Below are 26036 nucleotides of genomic sequence, written 5' to 3' on the forward strand. Positions count from 1 at the left end.
AGATGCCTGCTGTGTGGAAGGGATAGGTAAGTTTTCGATCTCTCTCTTACACTGTTTTAATTCTTTTCTTTAATTTGGATAAGGATTTAAAGGAGCAGTTGGTTTGGCTTCCCCATGGTCTCCGGGTCTTTCTTCCTCTAACCCTCCTGCTGCCCCTTGATCTTCCTGTCCCCTATCTTGAGAGGCTTATGGAGGGGTGAGCATGATAGGGGGTCCCAGGGCTTTTCACTAGGCTTTCTTCTTTGAGGGGGAACAAGGGGGCTAATTCCTTAATCCAGCAGAGAGTGTAACCTATCTCTCTAATTCACATAGAGAATTAAAGCTTGGCACGCCCAATCCTCATCTGAGCCAAACTTAGGCCAAAAGACCAAAGGCTTACAAATCAGGTCTTTGGGCCAGATAAAACAGCAATACTCTAAATGTTTTGCTTTTCCTTGTCTCTGGTTCAAGGGTTGTTCCTCCAAACCTGCAACATTCTCCCCAAAGGACTATCTGGGGGAATGTCAGAGGGAGTCTCTTTGGCTCCCTCTTCCCTTTGTCCCCTAGGCCTAGAATTTCTGTCTCCCATTTTTGGCCAGCCTCTGTGTCTGAGTTTTTCCCTGTTTACTCAGCCCCCCTTACTGGAGGTTTCTTGCACACCCCAGAACCTTCGAAAAAGCCCAACCACCAAGGCAGTACTCTACTCATAGTCCAATTTTCCTACCTTGGCTCATGCATGAGGTGGCCTGGTTTCCACGGTGCCTGCTTTTCTCCCTGGGTCTCCTCTGCTGCCTCCTGAATAACAGTCTCAGATTTCTCTACGGCTTCTGTGGGGAGCCAGGACGCCTGGACAGAGTGGGCCACCTAAATCAGGTGGGACGTATCTCCTCTCTTGGCCGGAATACCACTCCATGCAGGCATAGAGACCCCGGATGGGTCCCCAGGTTGTGAGAGACATGCTCACCTGTCCAAACCCAAAGAATGGACTTAGAGGCACAAAGAACAGCGAAAGTGAGACTTTTAATAATGGCCTTGCAAGATTGGGCGTCCGATGGGCAGGCACACCTGGGGCAGTCACAAGAGATAATTTATCTCCTAGCACACAAGTCCCTCCCCCAGTTCCTCACTGGCGGAGTACTATGGGGTTACAATCTTCCCAGACATCGCCTGAGTTTCATTATCCCCCTTATAAAGTTATACCCCGTCCCCTTCCCCACTTAACTTTTGATTTCCCAATAACAAAACTTTCTTCCCTTTTATGGGCTGACCCCTCCTCTACATTCTGTTCACTTATCGTGGCCTTTTGGTGCATGAGCCATGTGGTTTGTTACATTTGCAGGCTGGCTGCCAGTACTTAGATTTATCATGCCTTGAAAATGGACCATTTAAAATTTTTTCTCACATCAGAAATATATCAAGTTAGCATAAGAAATGTGAAAAGCGCCAGGCGCAGTGGCTCATGCCTGTAATCCCAGCACTCTGGGAGGCCGAGGCAGGCGGATCACAAGGTCAGGAGATCGAGACCATCCTGGCTAACACAGTGAAACCCCGTCTCTACTAAAAAAAAAAAAAATACAAAAAATTAGCTGGGCCTGGTGGCGGGCACCTGTAGTCCCAGCTACTTGGGAGGCTGAGGCAGGAGAATGGCGTGAACCCGGGAGGCGGAGCTTGCAGTGAGCTGAGATCGCGCCACTACACTCCAGCACTCCAGCCTGGGAGACAGAGCCAGACTCCGTCTCCAAAAAAAAAAAAAAGAAATGTGAAAAGCATAGTCTCTGGGAGAAAAATATCTACAATTCTTTAAAACAGAATGTGAACCATGAAATGTCCATACAAATGCATGTGTGTGGAAAACTACAAAATACAAAGTGGGAAAATACAAAAATTTGTCTTGCTTCAATGTTTACCTGTGATGTGTCATGTCCCAGGCTTACGCATTCTAATTTCTGAAATGGTAGATATGTAAATAAATCCTTTTTTTTTTTTTTTTTGAGGAGTCTCGCTCTGTTGCCCAGGCTGGAGTGCAGTGGCATGATCTTGGCTCACTGCAAGCTCTGCCTCCCAGGTTCACGCCATTACCCCGCCTCAGCCTCCTGAGTAGCTGGGACTACAGGCACCCGCTACCATGCCTGGCTAATTTTTTTTTTTTTTTTTTTTTTTTAGTAGAGACGGGGTTTCACCGTGTTAGCCGGGATGGTCTCAATCTCCTGACCTCATGATCTGCCCGCCTTGGCCTCCCAAAGTGCTGGGATTACAGGCATAAACCACCACGCCCGGCCAATAAATCCTTTTTAAAGAGTTTTTACCAAGATGGTATTGTAGAGAGTATGTCAATTGGTAAGCAATCTTTTTACCATGTGTGTATTCAACCAAATTTATTTTTGAACATTCAGAACACCAGATTATCACAGATTAAAAAGAAAGCACCAAAAATTACTACACATTAATACCTGAGCAGAGACTGAAGGCAAATATTCATCTATTAAACCTACACCATAATGCTCAAACACAGGTAAAAACATTCACAACACACTCTACAGAATATAGTAAGTAGTACTTTTTGTGAATTACAATCACATAAATGTAATAATTTTAATTATACCATATAAAAATACACACAAAATTACACATAAATGTATTTAATATACTATACATTGTACAAAGTACTGGAGATCATGCATGTTTAAATGGAAAGATCAGCAAGGTGACAATCATTTTTTATTATATACTACAGGACAGGTTCCTCTGCACTTGTTAAGTGTTGTTATGCACTGTACTTTCTGGATGAATGAGAAAAAAATAATCAATTTGCAAATAAATGATTACTGAGTCTATCTCAGCATAACACATAGGTTGTCCTCTATAAATTTTTTAACTATAGTATAAAAATTGATGCAGGTTGAGAGCCATTTATTTTATTACATACCCTTGCTCAAACTACTTTCATGTCAATAAGATCATGTTTTAAGGAAAGACGTTTTCTTTGTATGTGTTTTTAGAGAAATCTATATTTTTGTCTGGCGAGTAGGTAGTGGAGGTAAAATGGGAAAACAATGTGTTGAGTTTACTTTCAAAATTGAAATTGAAAAATATACAACAACTGTGAGTACACAGAAATGTGGGCATCTTTTATCAGAGACCATGATTATCCTGTGAATAAAATAATTTGGACCTTAATATAAATTATATCCATTATTTTAAATAAGCACAGTAAAAATGCAAGTCTACATTTTTTAAAAAACTGAAGCCCGTTTTCTCTTGAAACTTTAAAAATATATAGGAAGAAAAAAGAGAAGGAAAAATGAGGGGAAATAATGTTTTAAAATATACTACATGAATCTGAGTTTATTAATTATTAAAAATAATTATTGTGTAAATTAACCTTATTTGATATATATAAGCCTCAATAAGTTCAGAAAGAATGAGCACAAGTCAAAGAATTCATGTCTTTGACAGATTACTCATTAATAAGACAAAAAATTACATTTGAAGATTAGTTTTTCCAAGTGTGGTAAGTTCAGAACAATGCCACCACCTTCTCCTAGAATATTTTTTCAGAAACCTAAGCCAAAGTTAATTTTCTACATCTATGTAGCGTAAGTCTACTTTAATTCAAAATGAGAACTCTGAAAATTAAGGGAGGCCTCTACAGCAATAGTTCTGGAAATACTAAAGGAAATACCAGTCAACTTTTATTTTAAACTTTTATTTCACCAACCTCGAAGACAAGGATTTGGGGCCAATTTGAGAGGACCATCCATAATAAAATGTACAGTTATAAAATTGCAGGGCACTCTTTTATCATTTCAAGGCACACTCTGTTTTATCCCAAATGACTATAAGTTCAAGGTCACAGTGATGATATATATTCAATTTTGGTCTGGTTTCTCATGGGTATGTTGTTATATTTATAGCCAGTCATAAGCTTAAGAAACTATAATACAATCACTTCAAAATAATATGTCATTTTTATATTTTTAAAAATGTAAATATGTAACATAATTTCCTAATTTATATACAGTATAAATTGGGAGTTTTTTTTCCACTGCACAGTGGAGGAAGGGAAGGTTATTTCCACCAGTATTCCAACAAATACATATTTGATTATATAGAAAGCATGATTATGTTAAATACAGGCATCTCCTACTTAGAATACAATTATTCAACACAAAAGATGAACTCATTTCAAAGAACAATGTAAACTGAACTTAGGCCTTGTACACTCTCTTTTTACTAATAACACCTATGGTCCCCATTAGAATAAACTGTCACTAAATCAAGGCCAGAGATTTCGATATTTGGCTTTCTGTCCTGCCTCCTTACTTCCAAGGCTATTTATGCAAACTGCATCAACATTACTGGGCAGAGAAATACTTAGTAATATTAAATTATGGGGAAAACTATAATATGAGGAACTAAAATTTCCTTAGAATCTTTATGGGGAGAAATTGAAGCACTTAATGCTGATAAAAAATCATTTCTAAGCCTATCATATTTTCTACTTTTCTTCCATGAGAACAACATATTAATGTTAACACTTTAGTATTAATATCTTGTTTTATAATATTTTCCTTTAAGATACGCATATTAAAAGGTTGTACTATGTTAGGTTCCAGTGGACAAGTTCCCCTGTGAAACATGTGACTATATAAAGAGACTGAATGGAAATACGTAAAAAACAAAAGAAATTCCACAGTCACCTTTCAACTACATAAATGAGACACCTGTACTAAAATGGCTTGTACAACAATGTACATCACAAATTAAATCTGAAGCAAGATTACTTCAAATAATTATTTCAACGAATTGCTGAAAGATCATTACTAGGCAAACTTTTACCCAATAAAATCAGAAAACATTCAAGCAATTACACAAAATAGAACACACTAGGCTACAAATCTTGAATATTTTCAAAGAAAAATTAGGGTATGAAATATAAGTTTTCATGGTTTAAACATTTATTGTAAGTCCTAGATGAAACATACTGAAAAGATTATTTTTGCTTTAATCCTAATATGCTAAGAAAAGTTCATTGGCACAAATATCCAGAGGTATTTTACAGTTTCATTTACCTTTGGTGGCAAAGAGTATTTTGCTAACCATATGGATACAGTCACATAGTTTCCAATGCACAGCTTTATGCTAAAGAGAATTAAAATGTGTCTCTTTTTTTTTGCTAAAAAAGGGATGTAAAAAGTCCAATATGAAACAGAACGAGTGCAACACGAAATACAAAATATGCCTATCATGTAGGCTTTTGAACAGTTAATAGCTCTACGTGTTATCTATAAACATTTTTTACTAGTAACATCACTATTGTATAAATATTAAAAACAAAAATGACATTAAAAAATAGCATATGAACTTTACAAAAATGGCTACTTTTAGACTTCCTAAACTAAAATCGGAATTCAAATACGCAAACAAATCTACACTAACTAATCAAAACACACCAACAGATACAGTTTTTCATAAGTGTTCAAAGTTACAATGTACAGAATGAGTACAGACAGATTCTGACTCATATATCAAGTCCTATACAAAGTCTTCAGAAATTAACTAATTGGTATTTCAAAACACAGATTGTTTTTGGCAGCATAACATGCCAAACACTTTCAGAAAGTACTGTACTTTATTTAAAAGTTATCAACCGTAGACAATTAAAGACAGCTTAGAATATCACCTTTTGAAGGACATGTTATGAATTTACACTGTTAATGGAAAAACAGCTTGATTATTCTCACAATTTCCAAATGTTATTCTGTTGTCAAAACTAAGTTATTAACAGATAATAAATTCATATAAGTTCTTCTGTACTCAATACAATTTATCAAAAAATGTGACTTCTTGAGCATTTGCAGTATACATATTTGGATTTGGATTACTGACCTGACTTTTCTTTCCTATTATTCTTATTTAAAGTAAAGAATGGGAGTAGCTTCACAGCTTTCCTATTTCCTCAGGCTATTAAACATATTGTGAAAGAATGCATGAGTAATGGGTAAACATAAAAGTTCATTACAGAATTTAAAACATTCTTAGTTCAAAAAAAACTGGAATAAAATTTTGGCTCCTAATCAACTTACTATGCTGTAAAAGTCCCTTCTACATTTACCTTACTAGGAAAGAAAGTTTTCTGGCAGGGTGTAATTTTATAATACAAACATATTACTGCTTTCTTATCCTGGCAAATGTCATGCACTCCAAATGGATTTTCCCCAGTAAATTTTACAAAGTATCTTGTTTCCTGTAATACACAAATTCACAAATCCTACACAATGAGAAAACAAAAAGCAATCATGAAAAATAATCAACAAATGCCTAGTCATAGAAAGTCCCAACACATTTTCATTCTTCCCAAATGATTAATAATAACCAGTTACTAAACTTCAAATGCAGCACTGTAAAGTTTCACACTGAACCTAATAATAATGCAAGACATTATGCTAATTTGGACTTAACACCTAAAATGAAAATGTGGGTCAACTGATTTATCTGGGGGTTCAGAAATCAACAGCCCTAGTTTAATTCATAGTTTTGTGTTTCCTCCATTTCCCAGAGCTTTCAAGAACTAAACTGAAAACTGAATTTTACCACCTTTTATTTCCCTTGGCCACAAAGGGTGCTAATAAACAGCAAGATGAAATGAATGCAATATACTAGATGTGAGAAGTCTGAAGAATTAAGAAAAGTATAGGAACTAGGCCAGGTGGTCATGCCTGAAATCCCACTACTTTGGGAGGCCGAGGTGGGAGGATCGCTTGAAACCAGGAGTTCAAAATCAGCTTGGGCAACAAACTGAAACCTCGTCTCTACAAAAATATTAAAAAGTCAGGCACAGTGGCATGTACCTGTAGTCTCACCTGCTCTGGGAGGCTGAGATGGGAGGATCACATGAGCCAAAGGGTTCAAGGCTGCAGTGAACTATGACCACCCCATTGGACTCCAGCCTGGGTGACAGAATGAGACTGTTTCTAAAGAAAAAACATATAGGAACTAAATAATGAACAAAACAAATAATCCACCTCATGTAAGTTTGTGTGTATTGTGGAAATGAGTAGTATCACATGAATGATAAGACAACCAACAACAAACACTATGCCTATTACAGTTATTTCTTCTTTTTTCCTTACTATATAATCATGTAGATTAGTAGTATAGTTCACTCAAGAAGGGGTATTCCATTATATAGATCTGAATTTGTCTAGCCAAAATATGAAAAAATAAAGATTAATCAATACATGATCAATATATATTGAAGAGACTCAAAATCAATGTTAACCAGGCACAGATGGCTTTTCTAGAGTCACCACTTTAAATATTTTCATTCTGGTGATAACCAAGAAAAAAAAAAGAGTTAGCAGAACCTGTTTAATTTCTGGCATAAAAAAGATCCAGGAAAAAAAACAGTGTTAGCAATCTCTACCTATTATCAGTTCCAAATTACAATCAGTAGTAACTCCAAAGGAGGCTTTAGAAATACTAAATGTACCCAGTGTTTTCCTCTGTACAGACTATATTTGATCTGGTTATCAACAATAGGGTCTAGGAGTTAAGCACAAAACTTACTCATAACTCAATTGCTAAATTAGAAGGCGTAACAGTTGCTGTAAAAGTTGAGCTCAGAAATTTCCTGAATTAGATAATCTATAACTGCCAATAAATAATTTCATTTTTGTTAACATTGCTAATAGGGCAGTGCTGTTTAACCAGCCAATAATATAGATTGTGGGCATGATGAAAACTGTGTAATTTAAAGGCAAAGAACTTTCCTTTTCTCAAGTGACAGAAACTTCCATTTTGCTAATCTTCAAAGAGCCTACCTTCGCATCTCTGGTAGCCAGCTGGGTTTAAAGTGCATCAAGACTCAATGAAGACCCTGTCAAAATGTAAGTGTATACATATGTGTCTGTATATATACATATATAATGGCTAAAGACCCAACCTACTATTGATTATAACATGTTTAATTAGAATCATTTTTGTAGTCCTTAAAATGAAATTTTTGGGGGCATAAATAAGACTTTAGGACTTGGTGATAACTACATTCCCATGAAAATATTTCAGTGAGAATTCGTGTACCTAGTCTGCTGCTTTAAAAAGTAAATGTACGGCCGGGCGTGGTGGCTCACGCCTGTAATCCCAGCACTTTGGGGAGGCAGAGGTGGGCAAATCACGAGGTCAAGAGTTTGAGACCAGCCTAGCCAACATGGTGAAATCCTGCCTCTACTAAAAATACAAAAATTAGCCAATGTGGTGGCGGGTGCCTGTAGTCCCAGCTACTCGGGAGGCTGAGGCAGGGGCATCACTTGCACCTGGGAGGTGGAGGTTGCAGTGAGCTGAAATTGCGCCACTGCACTCCAGCCTGGTGACAGCGTGAGACTCCATCTCAAAAACAAACAAACAAACAAACAAACAAAAAGCAAATGTACTACTCACAAATGAGAAATTGAAGCTTGTTACATTCATGAACAGTACTAACTAAACAAAGAGGTTTTAGAATACATAAACATAGTATTTATGGCTATCAATAGAAGATCCAAATTAATGAATTTTCTAAAGTTCTTTCTGTATATGGAACTAAGTCCAAATTCAGAAATAGTTTAAGGACACATGTAATCTGTAACTTGAGATACACTAAAATATCAGGTGACAGAATAAAAGACGCAATGTGTATCAAAGTTGTTTATAAGTATAGTTAAACATAGGGAGATGTGTCCCTATTTAAACATATACGTGGTATGCCATGGGACAAGTATATAATCTAATAAATTCTCTCTCTTTCCTCTCCAGCTGAAACATATAGCACTTTGTATTTTATCCCTTCTGCTACTTCTCTCAAACAAACAAGCACCTGTCTGCCATATCCCCACCATGAGTTTATCATTTCCCTTTAATGTTCTCAGTAAGTGAAAATATGAATACTGAAAAACATGCTCAAAGCTAGAAAAGACAACAATGGGATCAAACAAACTTAAAACCCTCAGAGATGAGAGCAAGACTCCCTTCAACTGAGGCCAAAATAGCCAGGACCTGAGGAAGAACTGAGAAGAGAAGTTAGGTAACTCTCTACAGGCAGTAAGCAGAAGTAACTGTCCACAGGCAGTAACAGCTGAGAGGCTGTAATAGAATCCAGATGCAATGGCAGATAAAATAAAACTGGTGCTCGAGGACATCCCTGGGTACTAACGAGGATACATGTTCACAAGTGCAATGGTGGAATCACTGGAAATGTACATGAGAGGCTTTGTGGAATCACTAAAACTTTAGTTGAGAGGATTTGGGCATTTACAGTCTACACATCTAGAAGAACTCTATAAGCCGAGTATGTCTCAGCCTGAGTTTACGCTATCCTAAGGCAAAGAGTATACTCTTCTGCCTTGCCGATTACCTTCTTCCTACTCTTGTAGCTAAAAGTGACGTAAATTCTGAAATGAAATAAAATGTTACTCTTATTTGTCAAACAGTAATCCCAGAAGTCACCTAGGCAAATCAAGATTCCACTGTTAAACCTAGTGGCTAATGTCTCCAATTTATTCAGGTGTACTGTTTATACTCATGCTACTAATGGGTTAACAGTTGTCTACTGATATTCCATTAATAGTATAATATTATACGTCAAATGTGATGTTACCTTGATCATGTTGTTGTTGTTGTTTTTTCCCACAGCAGAAAAAATGGTACAAACCTAGAGTTTCCAACCACTGGAATTTAGTTATTTTAACAATCCATTATGACCTCAGGCACTTTTGGCAACCATGGTGCAATGAATTGAATCCAATGGTATAAACTAAACAACTGAACTGCTCCAATACCAGGAAGCAAATAGCTATGAGCATTTTTTCTTTACATTTAACAACAGACCTCTTTAATAGTCTCCTGATGTTCACCGAGAATATATAGTAAGATTCATATTTGAAAAATAGCAAGAAAAATTGTGTAAGTTTGAATCATGTTTCCACCCATCAATCTTGCATTGGTTACCAAGAAAACATGTCTCCTTACCATTCAAAGCTCTATTTTCATAGATGTAAGAAGACAAGATCCACTTTGTTCATGGTGGCTGCCAAAAACTAACCAAAGGCTTTCTGTGGCTATTTAACCTTTGAGAAACCAAACAGCTATAAATTTCATCAGTTATTTAAAGACTTATTTCTTAATAGGTAAACTATAGCAAATTCAAAATAACCTACTTTTGTGAAAAAAGTTTGATGAGCAGAATGCTTGCAGTGAGATTGCAAACAATGCTGCATCTACTAAATCTCTCATATCAGACTTCTCATACGGTTGATAAAACAGACTATTTTATATGCACAGGAGTCCTCAATGATAGTGATCACCATATATCCCTCCATGAATTTTTCAAAAATGATTAGTACATGGATTCCACACCACAAAACAAAACCATGCTTCAACTACTTCCCTCAAACATTACAAAACTAATTTCCTATTTTCAATATTGTAAAAATAGACTTGTCTTCTCCAAAGGATCTTGCTGTCCATACTGATGGATCTGTGTGTTCCCTCTTATCACTGGCCCTAAACACATAAATTATCTTCATCATTCCTTAAGTCCAATCTTACATAAAGTTGCATAATGCATGGAGTAAAAGAGGAATGAAGACAAAGCATGGAAGCCTATATAAATGTGCTGACCCAAAAGCAATCACACCAACAGCCAGAGGAAGTGGAAATTGTGAAGTAGTCTTCAACAATTTACTGTAAAGAGACAGAGAAATATACATTACTTATGTGAACTACATTGTGAGCCAAAATTATATCAATCTTTTATACAGTTTTGGAAAGATAAATATTCTAAGTGAATTTAAATGAATTTTTAATGTTATGAATTTACCTATTCATAATTTCTTTTTTTTTTTTTTTTTGAGACGGAGTCTCGCTCTGTTGCCCAGGCTGGAGTGCAGTGGCGCGATCTCGGCTCACTGCAAGCTCCGCCTCCCGGGTTCATGCCATTCTCCTGCCTCAGCCTCCCGAGTAGCTGGGACTACAGGCGCCCACCACCACACCTGGCTAATTTTTTGTATTTTTAGTAGAGACGGGGTTTCACTGTGTTAGCCAGGATGGTCTCGATCTCCTGACCTCGTGATCCACCCGCCTTGGCCTCCCAAAATGCTGGGATTACAGGCGTGAGCCACCACGCCCGGCCTACCTATTCATAATTTTTAAAAAGGTCAATACAAGCCATACTTGGCTAGAAAAGAAAAATATTTCTATTTAAAAAATAGCCAGTTTTATTTAGTCTAATTTTAAAAACAGAAAAATACTAGTTGGACTTTTATTCAGTAATTCCACTTCTAGAAATTTATCCTAACAAAATAATCAATAATGTTCAATAAGACATAGCTACAGAAATGTTTATTTTAACCCTACTAATAAAAACAAAAAACAAAAAACCAAAGAACCATCTTACATTCCCAAAACAAGGAGTATAAAGAGAAAAATACTATCAGAAAAGACAATTACCTTTTTACTCTGAAAATAGAGAAAATGAGAATAAGAGGGGTTAAGAAATGTAACTAAAGACAGAGCTATTAAATATTTGGCAGAACCAGGATTTAAACTCCAGGTCGGCCTGATTCTAAAATATCTGCAAATATCTGGCAGAATCAACTGGAAAGACTCCCAGAGCAAACAACAAGTGAATGAAAAATCAGGTTTTATTATGGAAAATTTGAAACTACAAAAGTAGACTAACAGTATAATGAACCCTCATGCAAGCATTACTCAGCCTCAAAAATTATCAAATCATGGCCAATTTTATCTCACCAATATCTCCATCCACTTCTCTTGTTTGCTTTTTGGGAAGCAAATCTTAGATCATGTCTTTATAGGGTTAACTTCATAAAGAAAAAAAAAACTGCATTATATTCTATCAAATAAAACCTATAATTAAGAAAACAAGTATACTTGCATATAAACCATAATACTGTTATGGCTTTACTTTTAGGAATATTTAAATTAATTAGAAATAAAGAGTATGTTTTAGATATAAAGGGGGAAAAAGGCCAAGAACAGATATGAGAAAAAGAAAGATTAAACTACTGTACCTTGATTTTATTGAAACAGTGTAAGTATTTCCAAGAATTGCCATAGTCGGAATAAGGATAAATGCCAAAGGTTTACATGGATCAGGATTAAGTTTAAAATAATACCTATAATATTAAAAAAAGAAACCCACAAATCAACAATGACCTGATCATTTTAAATTATCAGAATCAAGAGGATAAATATTGTTAAAGACATTCCAGTAGCAATATGGATATAAGAGAGCTCTAAACAGTTCATGAAATATCTGATAAATAATTTTTGCTCTACATCATCTTTGTATTCAAGGTTTTAGAAAGAGAATTATGATCAGAAACTACTAAAGGAAATTAAAATAACCAGTATGAAAGCACTTTCTTTTTATAAGCAGTGTATGTTTAAAACAGCATAAAGCACTTTCTTTTTATAAGCAGTGTATGTTTAAAATGGCATAAAGTTTTAAAAAAAACAAATTACTTAAAATACATGAGTACTACTCTATAACAAAAAAGATAAAAGGAAGGTTCATGAAGTTAATTGTCCCTTATCTTTTTAAAAATCCAATTCATTTCTTGCATTTACTGACAGTAAAATGTCTATAGCCTTTCAGAACCAAAAATTTGTGCTCCTCAAATAATTCTGACAGCAAATCTGTGAACAAACATCTGGATATTGACTAAAATAAGGAACAGATATAAAAGAAGGGTATTAAAATCTAGCAACCTTTGATTTAATTTGAACTTATTTTGGTTCTGCCAACTTAAAAAAATTCCCAGTATTTAGATAACTTGAAAGTTTTATATCATTTTTGAAAACTACATTGAATAGGGGTTCAACGACTACTTGGATGAAGTGGCCTTTTATTTAGCAATTGACCAATTAATAAAAATACAGTTCACCCTTTTGGGCTGATTTTTTGAAAAGTTTATATTCCCGAAGTTTATATACACATAGTAAGGGAGAAAATGTGAATGTATTAAAAATAAATTGCTTGAACCCAGAAGGCAGAAGTTGCAGTGAGCTGAGATCGCGCCACTGCACTCCACCTGGGCAACAAAGCGAGACTCCATCTCAAAAAATTAAAAATAAATAAATAAATAAATAAATTTCAGGTAATATATAGCTTCCTGTTCCTGAGGAATTTTCATTAACCATTAGGAATCTAGCAAGTCTCTACTTAGGGATATTTATTGTTTGAACCACATAAACAATAATTATATAAATAAAACGCACCTAAGATTCTTTAGCCAATAAATTAGAGAAGGCATGCTGAGTAATACAATCCATGTTAGTAAGTTAATCACAGTACTGTGCATGCGAAGGCTATCTTCAGCATCGTTAGCAGATAAACGAAGATGGTGTATTGAGGAGTCTTTATGATGATTGGATTTCTTTTCACTTCTTCTAGAGTGTTTGGGATTCTATAAAACAATAAAGTAAAAATATCAAGACACTAAACAAAAGTATATTACTTTATTTAGAATCATACTCATTACTTATCAGCTAAATAAGTACATCTTTCCATTACCAAACTGACATAAAATCCTGAAATTACTTTGCTTAAAAATACTTTAAAATAGTTATAAAACCTTTATTCTTTTGACTTGCTAGTTCTACTGCTAAGAATATATCTAAGTAATTATTCAAAATAAAATTTAATAGACAATAAACTTGTAAAAAAATGACATGGGTACTGACAAAAGATGAACTTATAAGTCTTTAAAAATATTCATTAGGTTCACTTTACTTAAATTCATAATACTGTATCTTTTAAGCATTATGAAATACTAACCTTAAAAAAAAAACTCTTATATTTCCCCATGTTCTTTCATTTTAAATTTATGTAGAGTTTTGAAAATAAAACTTACCACAGGCTGGCTATTCTTAAAAGTTGTTAAGCTGGCTTGCAGATGAACAACCTAAGAAAAATAAATTGCTGTTTAATTTTACTTTTATTTTGAAACAAAACATATAAGCCTTTTGGTATTAAAAGTGAGAAGCACTGTAATCTGAAATGTTTAAAATGTAAACCAAAAAGTCATTTAAACATTTAAAAACATTCTTATACAAAACAACAACTACACATGCTGGCTATCATGGATTAAAAAACAAACAAACAAACAAAAGCAACAAACAAATGAACAAAAAAACGGAAACAGAAACGAAACAATACAAACTTCTGGAGTATGGTGGGGCCAGGATATAGCGCTATACCTTTTATAACCTGTAAAAGCCTATGTTTGAATGATGCTTTGTTATAGCAACTTAAAGTGTCTTGTAAGTCAAAGATTTCATTACATTCAATATAGTAAAAGGATATAACACATTTCACATATTTTAAGTCTTTGAAAACCAGAACCCAATTATATACAGTGGTGAAATGTTTATAAGAACTGGAAAAAATCTTTAAATTTAATTTATTAGGGTTACTTAAGTATTTAAGAAAACTTTGCTTAGTGGGTCAGTGGTTTGAATTACCTAATTTAAAAAATACTAAAATTATTATTTATAAATCAAAGTAGCTGTAAATAATTTTTTAAGAAGCATATAAATTTCCTTTGGAAAACTGAAAATAATATATGATATGCATGTATTTACACTTTTAAAAATTTCATTTTTAAGGAAAAAAAGAATTATCCACTCTGATGTCAACTGTCTGTTCCTAAGAATAACATGGAGAGAATACACTTGTATTACCTCCTGGATTTTTTTTTTTTTTTTGCAAAGCTGTCAGCTTTATCAGACATGTTTTTCACTTCTTCAGTAAAAATATTAGCCTAATTATTTTTATTGTCGTCTTCTGATCCTTCAGCAACATTTGTAACATTTTATATTATCTTAGCATGATTAATAGCTTGATCCTACTGACATCACTTTTTGTTTCGTCTCTTACCCATGTTCAAAAAGAAGTGTGAATATAAACTGCCCTAGTAAAATGTTAAAAAAAAAAATTAACACTTGTAAAGACTAAGAAGCAAGCAGAAACAGATTATATTTTCTCCTTTCCCTTTCCTTTTTAACAACAAAAAAACCCCAACTTAGATCAATAATTTCCCTTTTCCAGTAATTTAAATAACTAATTACATTCAAACCCGTTATGTAACAGAGGGTTACTACAGTGTTTATGAGAATTTTTGTTAACAATGCCTACGGGACATCCTACATGTATGTGCCTAATACAAAGCTCAATCATTTTGGCTTTACTGATTTGACATACCTTAAACACATAGTAAAGATAAGAAAGAAGTATGGCTAGTGCTCCACAAGTTGTCCAACTAACTATGATCAAGACAATTGTCAAAAAGGGCAAGTCTGGTGATATCATCTTGATATCTTTAGGAAGTTCAGAGGGTCTGGAATTATAAGAATAAAGTTTAAAATATATATTAACAAATATTTATATAGTCACATATAAGAAGAAAACAATATAGTACCCTCCCAGTCTCTCTTGCTTATATGCAAATACATAAGGTAAACAACAAGGTATTTTTTAAATAAAGGCAAGTGGTCCCAAATATTTGATTTTAAGTTCCGTAATGTATTGTGATAACTCCTCTACCATTTTGATAATACTATAGCTGATACTTGTACTACAGGTGAAAAAATGTTACCAAAGATAATCATTAATTATACACTCTGTGCCATACATCTCCAGTCTTGACAGGAGGAGAAACTATGTTCTATTTCTTAAAGCCTAGAGACCACTCAGACCCTTGATGGTGTTACTATCAGAGCCCCTATCTGAAGCATCTCAGAAAGGTGGAGGAAGAAGCATCACACCCACCATAATCCCCTCTGTGACAGGAAATCACATGACATGTCTGGTAAGGAGGAGTGGCAATGGGCACTAGATTGATGATTTACCAGGAAAGCCTACCAGTAACTTCAGATTCAAACTGTGTCATTGGGCCCATAATAAAACTCTAGGCAATGTTTTTGGAGCTTTTATACATCTCATCTAATCTGATCCTAATATCTGGTTTACAGTCTCTTGCGCCCTGGTTTCAATATAGAAGTCAGCATATAAAAGCAATATTATGGGAGAAACAATCCCTCCTGGGAAAGATTCACAACCACGAAATGTAAAACTATCTGTGTAATTTGTCAAACTTTTCTTATTAACTCTCGAGCGCTAAGGTCAAAATCAAATGTAACATTTAACTTGTAATAAATGATTAGCTTTCACAGACATAACTTTGAACACTAACCCATACTTTCGCTAGTTATATATTTTTCCTTAGAAAATAGTTTAGTAAAAATAATTAATTTCAGGTTCCTTATCAGAACATATATTTCTTCTTAAAGCAATAAGAAAGCTGTTAATCATTCATCCTTTACCTTTTCAAAGCTAGCCACAATGAAGAAAGAAGTCTCACAGATGCAGAAGACAGTAAGCCACTCCAGTAGGCAGTACACGTTCCAAACAGAAAGAGAATCAAGGATATCAGGGGGAAACACATACTCTGACTAGTTAAAATGACGGCATCTAATTCTGGTAACAATAATACATCCCACAATTCTTTAAACCATTTATACCTGTGGAGAAAAGAAAATATAAAAGCAAAAAACCCAACAACTGAAATTTAAGGACTTAATATTTGAGGTGTCTGACTATTCAAGAGAGTCTCTAAAGTTCCATGATACTTAATTTATAATTATACTGAAAAACAAATTTTTAATTCTTTGTATGGAATAAGTCATTTATTTTCCAAGTGAGCCTACTGATCTTTGAAGATCTGCATTTCAGTATAGCTTTACTAATCTATATTGATCCTAGTAGAAAGTAATATGTTCTTTTTTTTTTTTTTTAGAAAGCCAAGTTAGTTGTAACGATGGAAAAAAAGATCTACATATTGATACTTAACCAAAAATCTGAAAATGTGACTACATTAAGAATGGAATGTTAACTAGGGTAGAGAGGTCTAAAATATACTTTTAAAAGTGATCAGAGAGGCACTGTTTCATCAATACCCTGTAATGATTTGCATTTGAATCTAGGATACTCACAGATCATGGACCATATACACCTATTTACAAACATTAAAGGCAGTCTAAGTTTAGACTGATATACATAAAGTGAATAATTACTTTTGAAATGATACTATTGAAGTAGACATTGATATACTTATTAGACCTTTGCCTAAGAGAAAAAAAAAAACCCCGTTTAACAAAACAAGTCAACTGCCAAATCTGTATGAAAATTTATATTGCATTATGGAACCAAATATAATGTTACATGTAAAACACAATTAAAATCATTATCACAGATAATAAAACTTACCCCAACAGAAACTTAATGATAATTACAAAAGGATCAACTTTGTATGGTTTGGCTTCTTTATCCAACATGGCAGCATATTCTAAGCAACAACCTGGTGATTTAAAAAAAGTTACATGCAATTTACAGTAATTAAGTATGAGATATACTATATCCCACGTTCTCTAAAACAGCAACATATTTTATGTCAGAGAAAGCAAGGCTCTTCATTACTATCACAGAGACTCTTCTTGAAAGATTAAAAATAGCTGTAATTCAATGGTTCTTATATTAGAGTACACATTCAATCACTTGTAAAAACAAATTCAGGAAGTCAAAGCTGGGGTTTCACCAGCTGTATTTTCACAAAGCTCCACAAGTGATTTAAAAAATTAGCTTTATGGGACAAAATTCTGATATAATTATTCTATTTAAACATATACAATTTAGTGGTTTTAGTATATTCAGAATTGTACATCTATCAGCACAGTCTTAGAACACTTTCATTACCCACAAAAGAAAGTTTTCTTTTAACTATTACCCCCCAAATTCCCATCCTTTGGCAACTAGTAATCTACTTTCCTTCTCTAAAGATAGGCCTATTCTGAACACTTCATATACATGGAATCATAATATGTGGTCTTTTGTGATGGGCTCCTTCCACTTTTTTCAAGATTCATCCATGTTGTAACATACACCAGTATTTCATTTAATTTCTTTTTAATCAAATTCCTTTTATTCCATTGTATGATTATACTACATTTTATTTTTCCATTCATCAATTGACAGACATTTGGGTTGTTTCTGCTTTTTGGCTGTTATGAATAATACTCCTATGAACATTTGCATATAAGTTTTTGTATGAATATATGCTTTCATTTTTCTTGGTTATATTCCTAGGAATGCAGATGCTGAGTTATGCAATAACTCTGTATTTAGCCATTTGGGGAATTGTCAGACTGTTTTTCACAGTAGCGACACTATTTTACACTCCTACCAGCAGTGTATGAGGGTTCCAGGTTTTCCACATCCTCATTAAAACTTATTATTTGTCTTTTTAAAATTATAGTCGTTCTAGTGGGTATAATCCACAGGTGATTTTTGATAAGCATTCTTGGTTCAGAACTACATATTTAATTGGCTGGATACATAATCCAGTACTTAAAGCCTCTAGATTAACCAGCATCAAATATCCCCTAGATGTACATTCTATATGTCTGAGAATCAATTATCAAGTCAGTTGAAACCAAGAAAAACGAGACCTTTTTCAGACTTTCAAAACAAGATAGACATTTATACTTAAGTCTGGTTTTGGCTGATGTCATAGTGTCAGAATAATCTCTTTTTTTTTTTTTTTTTTTTTTTTTTTTTTTTAGAAAGAGTCTCATTCTGTCACCAGGCTGGAGTGCAGTGGCACGATCTTGGCTCACAGCAACCTCTGCCTCCCGGGTTCATGCCATTCTCCTGCCTCAGCCTTCCGAGTAGGTGGGACTACAGGCACGTGCCACCACGCCTGGCTAATTTTTTTTTTTTTTTTTTTTTTTTTTAGTAGAGACGGGGTTTCACCGTGTTAGCTAGGATGGTCTGGATCTCCTGACCTCGTGATCCACCCGCCTCAGCCTCCCAAAGTGTTGGGATTACAGGCGTGAGCCACCACACCCAGCCAGAATAATCTCTTAATTAAAAGGCTGGGTCTGGCACAGATGAACTGAATATTGCTTACCACTTCCTGGAATATAGGTTAAATTAGGTTAAAATTAACACTAAAGGCAGACTTGAAATTGTATAAAAGTAACTGAAGGGCACTAAGTAGCTGTAGAAAGATTTGAGTGGAGGGGATTTATGGACTGCTGCTTTAATATATTCAGGCCAAACTCTTTTTTCCCTGCTCCTGCCTCCCTTAATCACTGTCCAAGCCCAACGAAACAAAGTTTTAGCCTCCTGGGAAACTAATAACTGCTATACTCCAGGGAAGGTTTTGTCCATTGTACTACAGTTTCTACATCTGCTTCTCCAGATCCATTCTCCACCCCTCACTTTTTCCTGAATTCTGGGAGGCTGACTTTTATAGACTGGCTTCTAGGTAAGTTCAGGAATTAAGAGGTATCAGCAGATAGGAGAGTAGGAGAAAATAAGGTTAGTGTATGTATTTCCTCATCTTTTTCCTGCTGAGCCACAGGTTGGCAGTGGCTGTAGTGTTCCTGCACCCAAGGCTACAGCTCCAGGAATGTTATCCACTCCTAGAGCCCTCTAGGTTTGTTCCTTCTCTTGTCCTGGTACCTTGGAGTACCAGCTGGCTCTGTTACTAGTTTAGCATCTTATCATTTCTTGTTGGTTTCTCTTAACCCTGCACATATACCTTTGAAATAGTCCATTATAATCTCAATTATTCCACTCAGTATGCCAGGATATAACTGACACAGTTCATACAGCTCAAATATTACAATAAATGCCTACTGTGTGCCTGGCACTATCTTAGGCACTAGGAATAGAATGGAGAACAAGATCAGGCTCTACATTTTAAGAAGTCTTCAGACTATAGGAAGAAAACTTCAAGTGCCAGGGTATAAACTGGAGAAAACAAGTGAGGAATTTTCTTGGGGATGTCTTAAAACTTAAGAGGATCCCAAACTCTTGCAAATTTGGGAGAGAGGGACGATAAATTTAAGAAATCATCTGTCTTGTTTAGCCACATGTAGGATGAAAAGGCAGCAATGAAGCATTGGCTCTTGGAAGGAAGGAGGGAAGGAGGAAGGAACAACAGACGGACGGACAGAAGGAAGGAAGGAAAAATGGAAGGAAGGGAGGAAGGGAGGGAAAGAGGAAGATGAAAAAAAGAGATGGGAGGGGAAGGAAGGGAAGAAAGAAAAGGAAACAAACTAGGATGACAAGGAAGGAAATTAGGGAGTGAGTGTCTCTTATTAGAAGTATACGTATTATGAACGATTCTTGCAGCAGCAGCAGCAAAAAAAGAACAGGGATGGGGATCGGTGGGAAATAACCTGAATCTGATCACACCTATAGCTCTAATTATCAATTTATAGAAAATAGAAAAACATGTTCAACTCCAGCAAGGGGATGGAATCAGTAAACTCCAAACATAGAAAATGCAAAAAGTATAAAAAAGTTTTATTTGATAAATTATAAGGGGAGAAAAAGAGATGGAGAACAGACCCTACAGATAAAGAAACAATTCATTTCTGACAATGAAAGTTGTCAGAATCAAAATGGAGTCACTGATTTTTGTTTTTTTTTAAAAAAACAAAAAAACAAAAAAACCCTGACAAATAGAGCCAGGGAAGGCTGTGAAGGGAGGGTTCTCATGCTTGTATACATAACAGCAAAACTGTCACAGAAGACTCTGCAAAAACCACAACTCTGCACAAAGGCCACTGCAACCTTACACACACACAAAAATACTTCTCTGAGGACATCTGCCCAGCAACTACTTGTCCAACCTCGGGCTGCCACCACCCTTGTTATGGATCCTTATAGGCAAGGATAATTATTTCAAAACAATTATGTAATCCTCTTCATTTTTTCTTTAACACCCATTGTCTTCCTTTACCTTCCTGAATATGCAAACAATTTACTATGACCTGTGGATTCCTGTTCCAATACCCTATTCCCAAATAAACATTATTTTCTTTTAGAGAGCCCCTCTCTGTTTGTTATTTAGGTTGACATGACGAGTGTCCAGAGGTAGGACCTGGAATAGGATTACTTTTGGACACAGTTTGTGATGCTTAGAACTGGTGTGCAGTACACACATGAGCCCCTGGAGCTCTCTGCTTCTACGGCACACCTTTTGTCAGGCCAAGACTCTCTCTCCCTCTAAAATCAAGGTAGAACCTCTTGACTTTATTCTGGATCTGGTAAATAAAGGACCTTACATCTCTCCTGGGATGACAGAAGACCTTTTGTCTTTTCTGGCAAGTCTTTCCTGGTTTAAAGACAAATGTCTTTGTGGTTTGAGGACCCGAGTTTCTACGGAATTTACATTCTGTTGGTTAGACATGTCTTTTCTAGGGAATTTACTTTTGGTTTTCTGTGTGTCAAATTTAATATTTTACTTGATCTGCATTCTGCAGGCTACTTTACCCAAATTTTGTTCCACAGCCTTAATTACATATAGGGGCCCAATTTTGTCAGAAATGTAATTTGGATCTAATTATCTTTCATAAACCAGTGAGTTTGTATTACTACTTTATAATTAAAATCTAATTATCTTTCATAAACCAGTGAGTTTGTATTACTGCTTTATAATTAAAATTCCAAAATGAAATCTATAAGGCTTTTGAGTATGTCTATATATGTTCAGGTACATTTATACATATGTACATGTATTGGCATAGTTGGCCAAAAATCCCCTAAGAAATTCTATTCAGATTGGCTTAAATAAATGAGTACTCATATAAATTATATACTAATTAACCCAAGTGTCTTTTAGTTCAGTGACTTAAGTAAATCTTTAATAAATAAGCTGGTTCTCATCTATTAAATACTAATAAGTGACAGTTCAAATTACTTGTTAAATTTAAGGTTACTAAGAGTTAAATTTCTAGTTAAAAATAGAAATTAATTTATAATAACAATTCTAATTAATGTATATAAAATATATCAAAAATAATGTATTATTGATGAGAAAAATTATAAGAAAGGCATACAAATGTGTTCTTTATTGACAAAAAATAATTTTGTCTAATTTGGATGTACTTAAAGGTTGTTTCAAAATATAGATTTAGAAAAAAATAGAAACAAGATAGAAAGGAACCAGTAAGTAAGAGAGAGATGTGAATAAAGTTATGGGTTGAGAATGTGTTTTTGGTAAGGAAGGTTAAAAACAAAACAGAATAGTTTTTATAAGAACAACTTATGTGATCCATTTTTGTCCTAAAGTAAAATGACTGGTTATTGAAGAAATAGGAAATATTTGGACAAGACAGAAAGGCTAAGCATGTTATCAAAGGTCTGAGTAAGTCATGAAAAAAGTTGATGAAGAGTGACTTTATGAAAGAAAATTCTGCATGTGATCAAATTGGCTATAAAAGAGATTTGTGTCTTTCTAAAGATTAAGATTCGATATTAAAGATACACTAATGCAAAACTAAAAATTTGGTCCCCTATGTAGAAGCAGCAAGGCTTTCTTGAAATATTCATTTACTCTTAGAAAATTGGAAAGGGTTTTGATTTTTAAATCTGAAATCTGTTTCATTAACAGCCATCCTCTACACTGTCCAGAGTTTCTGTTTCTGCCACATTTCCTCCTGAGATCTGTTCTTCCTCTCTCCCTTTGAGAAGGCCTCAGGGGATAACCTCTCTTTCAACCTTTTTGTCACCTCCTGTAACTTTTTTCTTCAGTTCTAACTCTACTGTTATGGCCTGAGGCTGAAATCTTCATCTAGAAAAACAATGTTTTCCTCTTGGATAACTTGATTCTACATTCTTGGCTTTTCTTGATATATCTCAATTGTTTCATGTAATCAGGAAACTATGTCACATGTTTTTACTTTTTCTAAGAGCCACTTATTCCTCTGTTCCCAATACTAGCTTTCTTGTTTATATTCCTCTATAATATGGGCTTACACTTATAACCTTAGACACATTTTTCCTGTATCTGATTAAATTCAAGTACCCATTCATCAGGTTCGTTCAAGTTCTGGGTTATCTAAATGAGTTTCCCATAAAAAAATGCAGTCACACTGCAACAGACTTTTCTTTATCTTTTGGTAATAAAAAACCTAATAAAGATAACACAGGAAATTACACAGTACTGATGTTTTATAGGATAATTTCCTGTGTTAATCTTTATTAATCTTAAAGCTTAGGATAACTGAGCTTTAAGAAGATTAAGATTTTTACATCCATACAACTTTCTGTATTGCTTTTGAAGTCTTTTATTACTTTAACCGAAATACTATTATTTCACAATGACCTGTGATCCTCTTTTGATCAAGCGTTTTGAACCTTTTGACATATTTGGCAAGCTTCCCAAAGATGAAATTTTTTTTTTTTTTTGGTGGAGGAGTGCAATGGTGCAATCATGGTTCACTGTAGCCTCAACCTTCCAAGCTTAAGTAATCCTCCCTTCTCAGACTCCCAAGTGGCTGGGACTACAGGTGTACGTACGCCACCACATATGGCTAATTATTTTTCATTTTTTTGTACAGAGAGGGTTTCACCATGTTGCCCAGGATAGTCTTGAATTCCTGGGCTCAACTGATCCACCCTCCTACGCCTCCTAAAGTGCTCAGAAAACAGGCATGAGCCACCACACACCCGGCCGAAAATTCTAAACTAAGTCTTTTTTACCTAGAATTAACTTTCAGATTTTCTAGTTGGGCCCCTGAAAAGCCTCCAAGAATATATCTCTCATCTTGTAGAGATATTAAATGATTAGGCTTATTTGGTAAATTATATGGAAAACATTGTCAAATGATAAGTGATACTAGATCTTCTTTCAGTTATATTCATGTTATTGATATGCTACAAAATTACATAAATTCATAGAAATCAAATATGTTATCAGTCATAATTTTGGCTATGTTAAATCTTCTTTAAAGTTATATTTGTATGGATATGTTATTGATGTCAGCATTTCTAAAAATTACATAAAATTGATAAAAGTCTGATGGTCCTGATATGATGCTGTCAGTCATGATTCTAGGTGATATTTTAAAATGCTGCATGTAACAGAAATAACTAAAATTTCCTTATCACTTTGGGGCTTTCATCAGATTTTAACCATGACTATGATAAGTTTCTGTCATCCACAGTTACTGTTTTAAATTCTTCTGCAAAAGCATTTGCAATCAGCTGTATTGCAATCAAGTTTTTCATGAAAAAACCTTAACAGAACTCTTTCTTTTTTTTCTCCTTTAAAGACAGGGTCTCGCTCTGTTGCCCAGGCTGGAGTGCAGTGTTGCAACTGTAGTTCATTGCAACCTTGAACACCTGGGCTCAAGTGATCCTCCCACCTCAACCTGCTGAATAGCTAAGACTGCAGGCATGTGCCACCATACCCAGCTAATGTATTCTTTTTAAACTTTTTTTTTTTTTTGTAGAAACGGGGCCTCCTTGCCCAGGCTGGTCTCAAACTCCAGACCTCAAAAGTGATCTTCATATCAGCAGGGCACGGAGGCTCACGCCTGTAATCCTAGCACTTTGTGAGGCCAAGGCAGGTGGATTGCCTGAGCTCAGGAGTTTGAGACCAGCCTGGGCAACATGATGAAACCCCTGTCTCTACTAAAACACACAAAAAATTAGCTCGGTGTAGTGGTGGGCACCTGTAGTCCCAGCTACTGGGGAGGCTGAGGCAGGAGAGTCACTTGAACCTGGGAGGCAGAAGTTGCAGTGAGCCTAGATCGAGCCACTGCACTCTAGCCTGGCGACAGAGCGAGACTCTGTCACCCAAAAAAAAAAAAAAAAAAAAAAAAGATCGTCATATCTCAGCCTCCCAAAGCATTGGTATTACAGGTATGAGCCACCACACCTGTCCAATAAGCACTCTTAAACACAGATTTCTGATAACTTTAAGATTAATTAACTAAATAAAAATTTCCAAAACCCTGATAAAAAACTGATGGGCTCAGGAAACTGCTAATCAAAATCAAGCAGAACAAAAATTAATTACATGAGATTGACCAACTGATAGTGTTTTTATGACTTCTATTTGAAATGTTGGTTCTTCACTTAAAGGTTTTATTTTCCAGATTTAAGGAAAATTTATCTCTTAAGCAGGCAATTTGGTAAAGTATACTTTTCTGAACAAAGATGGAATCATGCTTTTTCTCTCTACTTAGCTCCTACAAAATTTGGAAACTATCTGAGTATTCTTACGGCCGTATGATTTTTTTTTCATAAGTCCAATAAAAATCTGTCCTCTCTTTATAACAGGACACAACTGGAAATATTGTATTGAATGTTAGTCATATTAACCAAGGCTTTATCAAAAATGTTACATTTGAGAAGATGCACAGAATATCTGACTTTAAGGGTTCCCAGCCTGATAGTGAGTAAATAAAAACTGTCAACTGCTGGCAGGCCTAGGAACCTTAAGACCTTAAAAACCTCAAGAGGTTTTTATTGTTTTTGTTTTTTGTGTGTGTGTGTTTTGTTTTGAGACAGAGTCTCGCTCTGTTGCCCAGGCTGGAGTGCAGCGGCATGATCTCGGCTCACTGAAACTTCTGCCTCCTGGGGTCAAGAGATTCTCGTGCCTCAGCATCCTGAGTGGCTGGGATTACAGGCATACAACACCATGCCTGGCTAATTTTTTTGTATTTTTAGTAGAGATGGGGTTTTTGCCATGCTGGCCAAGCTGGTCTCAAACTCCTGACCTCAGGTCATCAACCTGCCTCAGCCTCCCCAAAGTGCTGGGATTACAGGCATGAGCCACCATGCCCAGCCCTCAAGGTTTTTAAATCTGAGATTGCTATGTGATCAATGTAGAGAGAAAAAAATTATGTTTCTAAATAAAAGCTATAATACACCTGTTATTAATGTAGCTCTGTTCATTGTTTTCAAGTTCTTGATAGACTATACTACTTGATAAACTAGACTAGATCCTGCATTCTTCTAGATTCTTCCAATCCAACTTTCTTCCATGGAATTACTAAAAATGAGAAGTGCTTTGTTCTGAGAGCCCTATAAGCTGAAACTAGATGCATTTTAAGAAATAAGCCTCATGTTTGATGTATGGGCCACACAAAAAGTTCACCAAGGCACCTGATGTCATAATCAGAGTCATTCAAACTAC

The 26036-nt window shown here is 35.1% G+C and overlaps 1 protein-coding gene across 8 annotated transcripts in view; it reads right to left on the reverse strand.

Annotated features, from left to right (window-relative positions):
- Positions 1-4915: 4915 nt before the first annotated feature.
- PGAP1 (post-GPI attachment to proteins inositol deacylase 1) overlaps positions 4916-26036 on the reverse strand; it is an 85852-nt gene continuing 64731 nt past the window's right edge. For 2 of the 8 annotated variants that reach the window (XM_063791434.1, XM_063791440.1), the window contains 7 exons: positions 17306-17396; positions 16363-16560; positions 15242-15377; positions 13893-13943; positions 13258-13445; positions 12048-12152; positions 8420-10698 (listed from right to left, as the gene is read on the reverse strand). In XM_063791434.1, coding sequence (XP_063647504.1) covers positions 10560-10698; positions 12048-12152; positions 13258-13445; positions 13893-13943; positions 15242-15377; positions 16363-16560; positions 17306-17396 — 908 coding nt within the window. In that variant the 3' untranslated portion in view covers positions 8420-10559. Of the gene's footprint in view, positions 7859-8419; positions 10699-12047; positions 12153-13257; positions 13446-13892; positions 13944-15241; positions 15378-16362; positions 16561-17305; positions 17397-26036 lie in introns of those variants that run through there. The other 6 variants (XM_063791436.1, XM_063791438.1, XM_063791435.1 and 3 more) reach the window with 6 other exon arrangements.

This window comes from Pan troglodytes, chromosome 13 (genome assembly GCF_028858775.2).
Source record: "Pan troglodytes isolate AG18354 chromosome 13, NHGRI_mPanTro3-v2.0_pri, whole genome shotgun sequence".
Classification (NCBI taxonomy): domain Eukaryota; kingdom Metazoa; phylum Chordata; class Mammalia; order Primates; family Hominidae; genus Pan; species Pan troglodytes.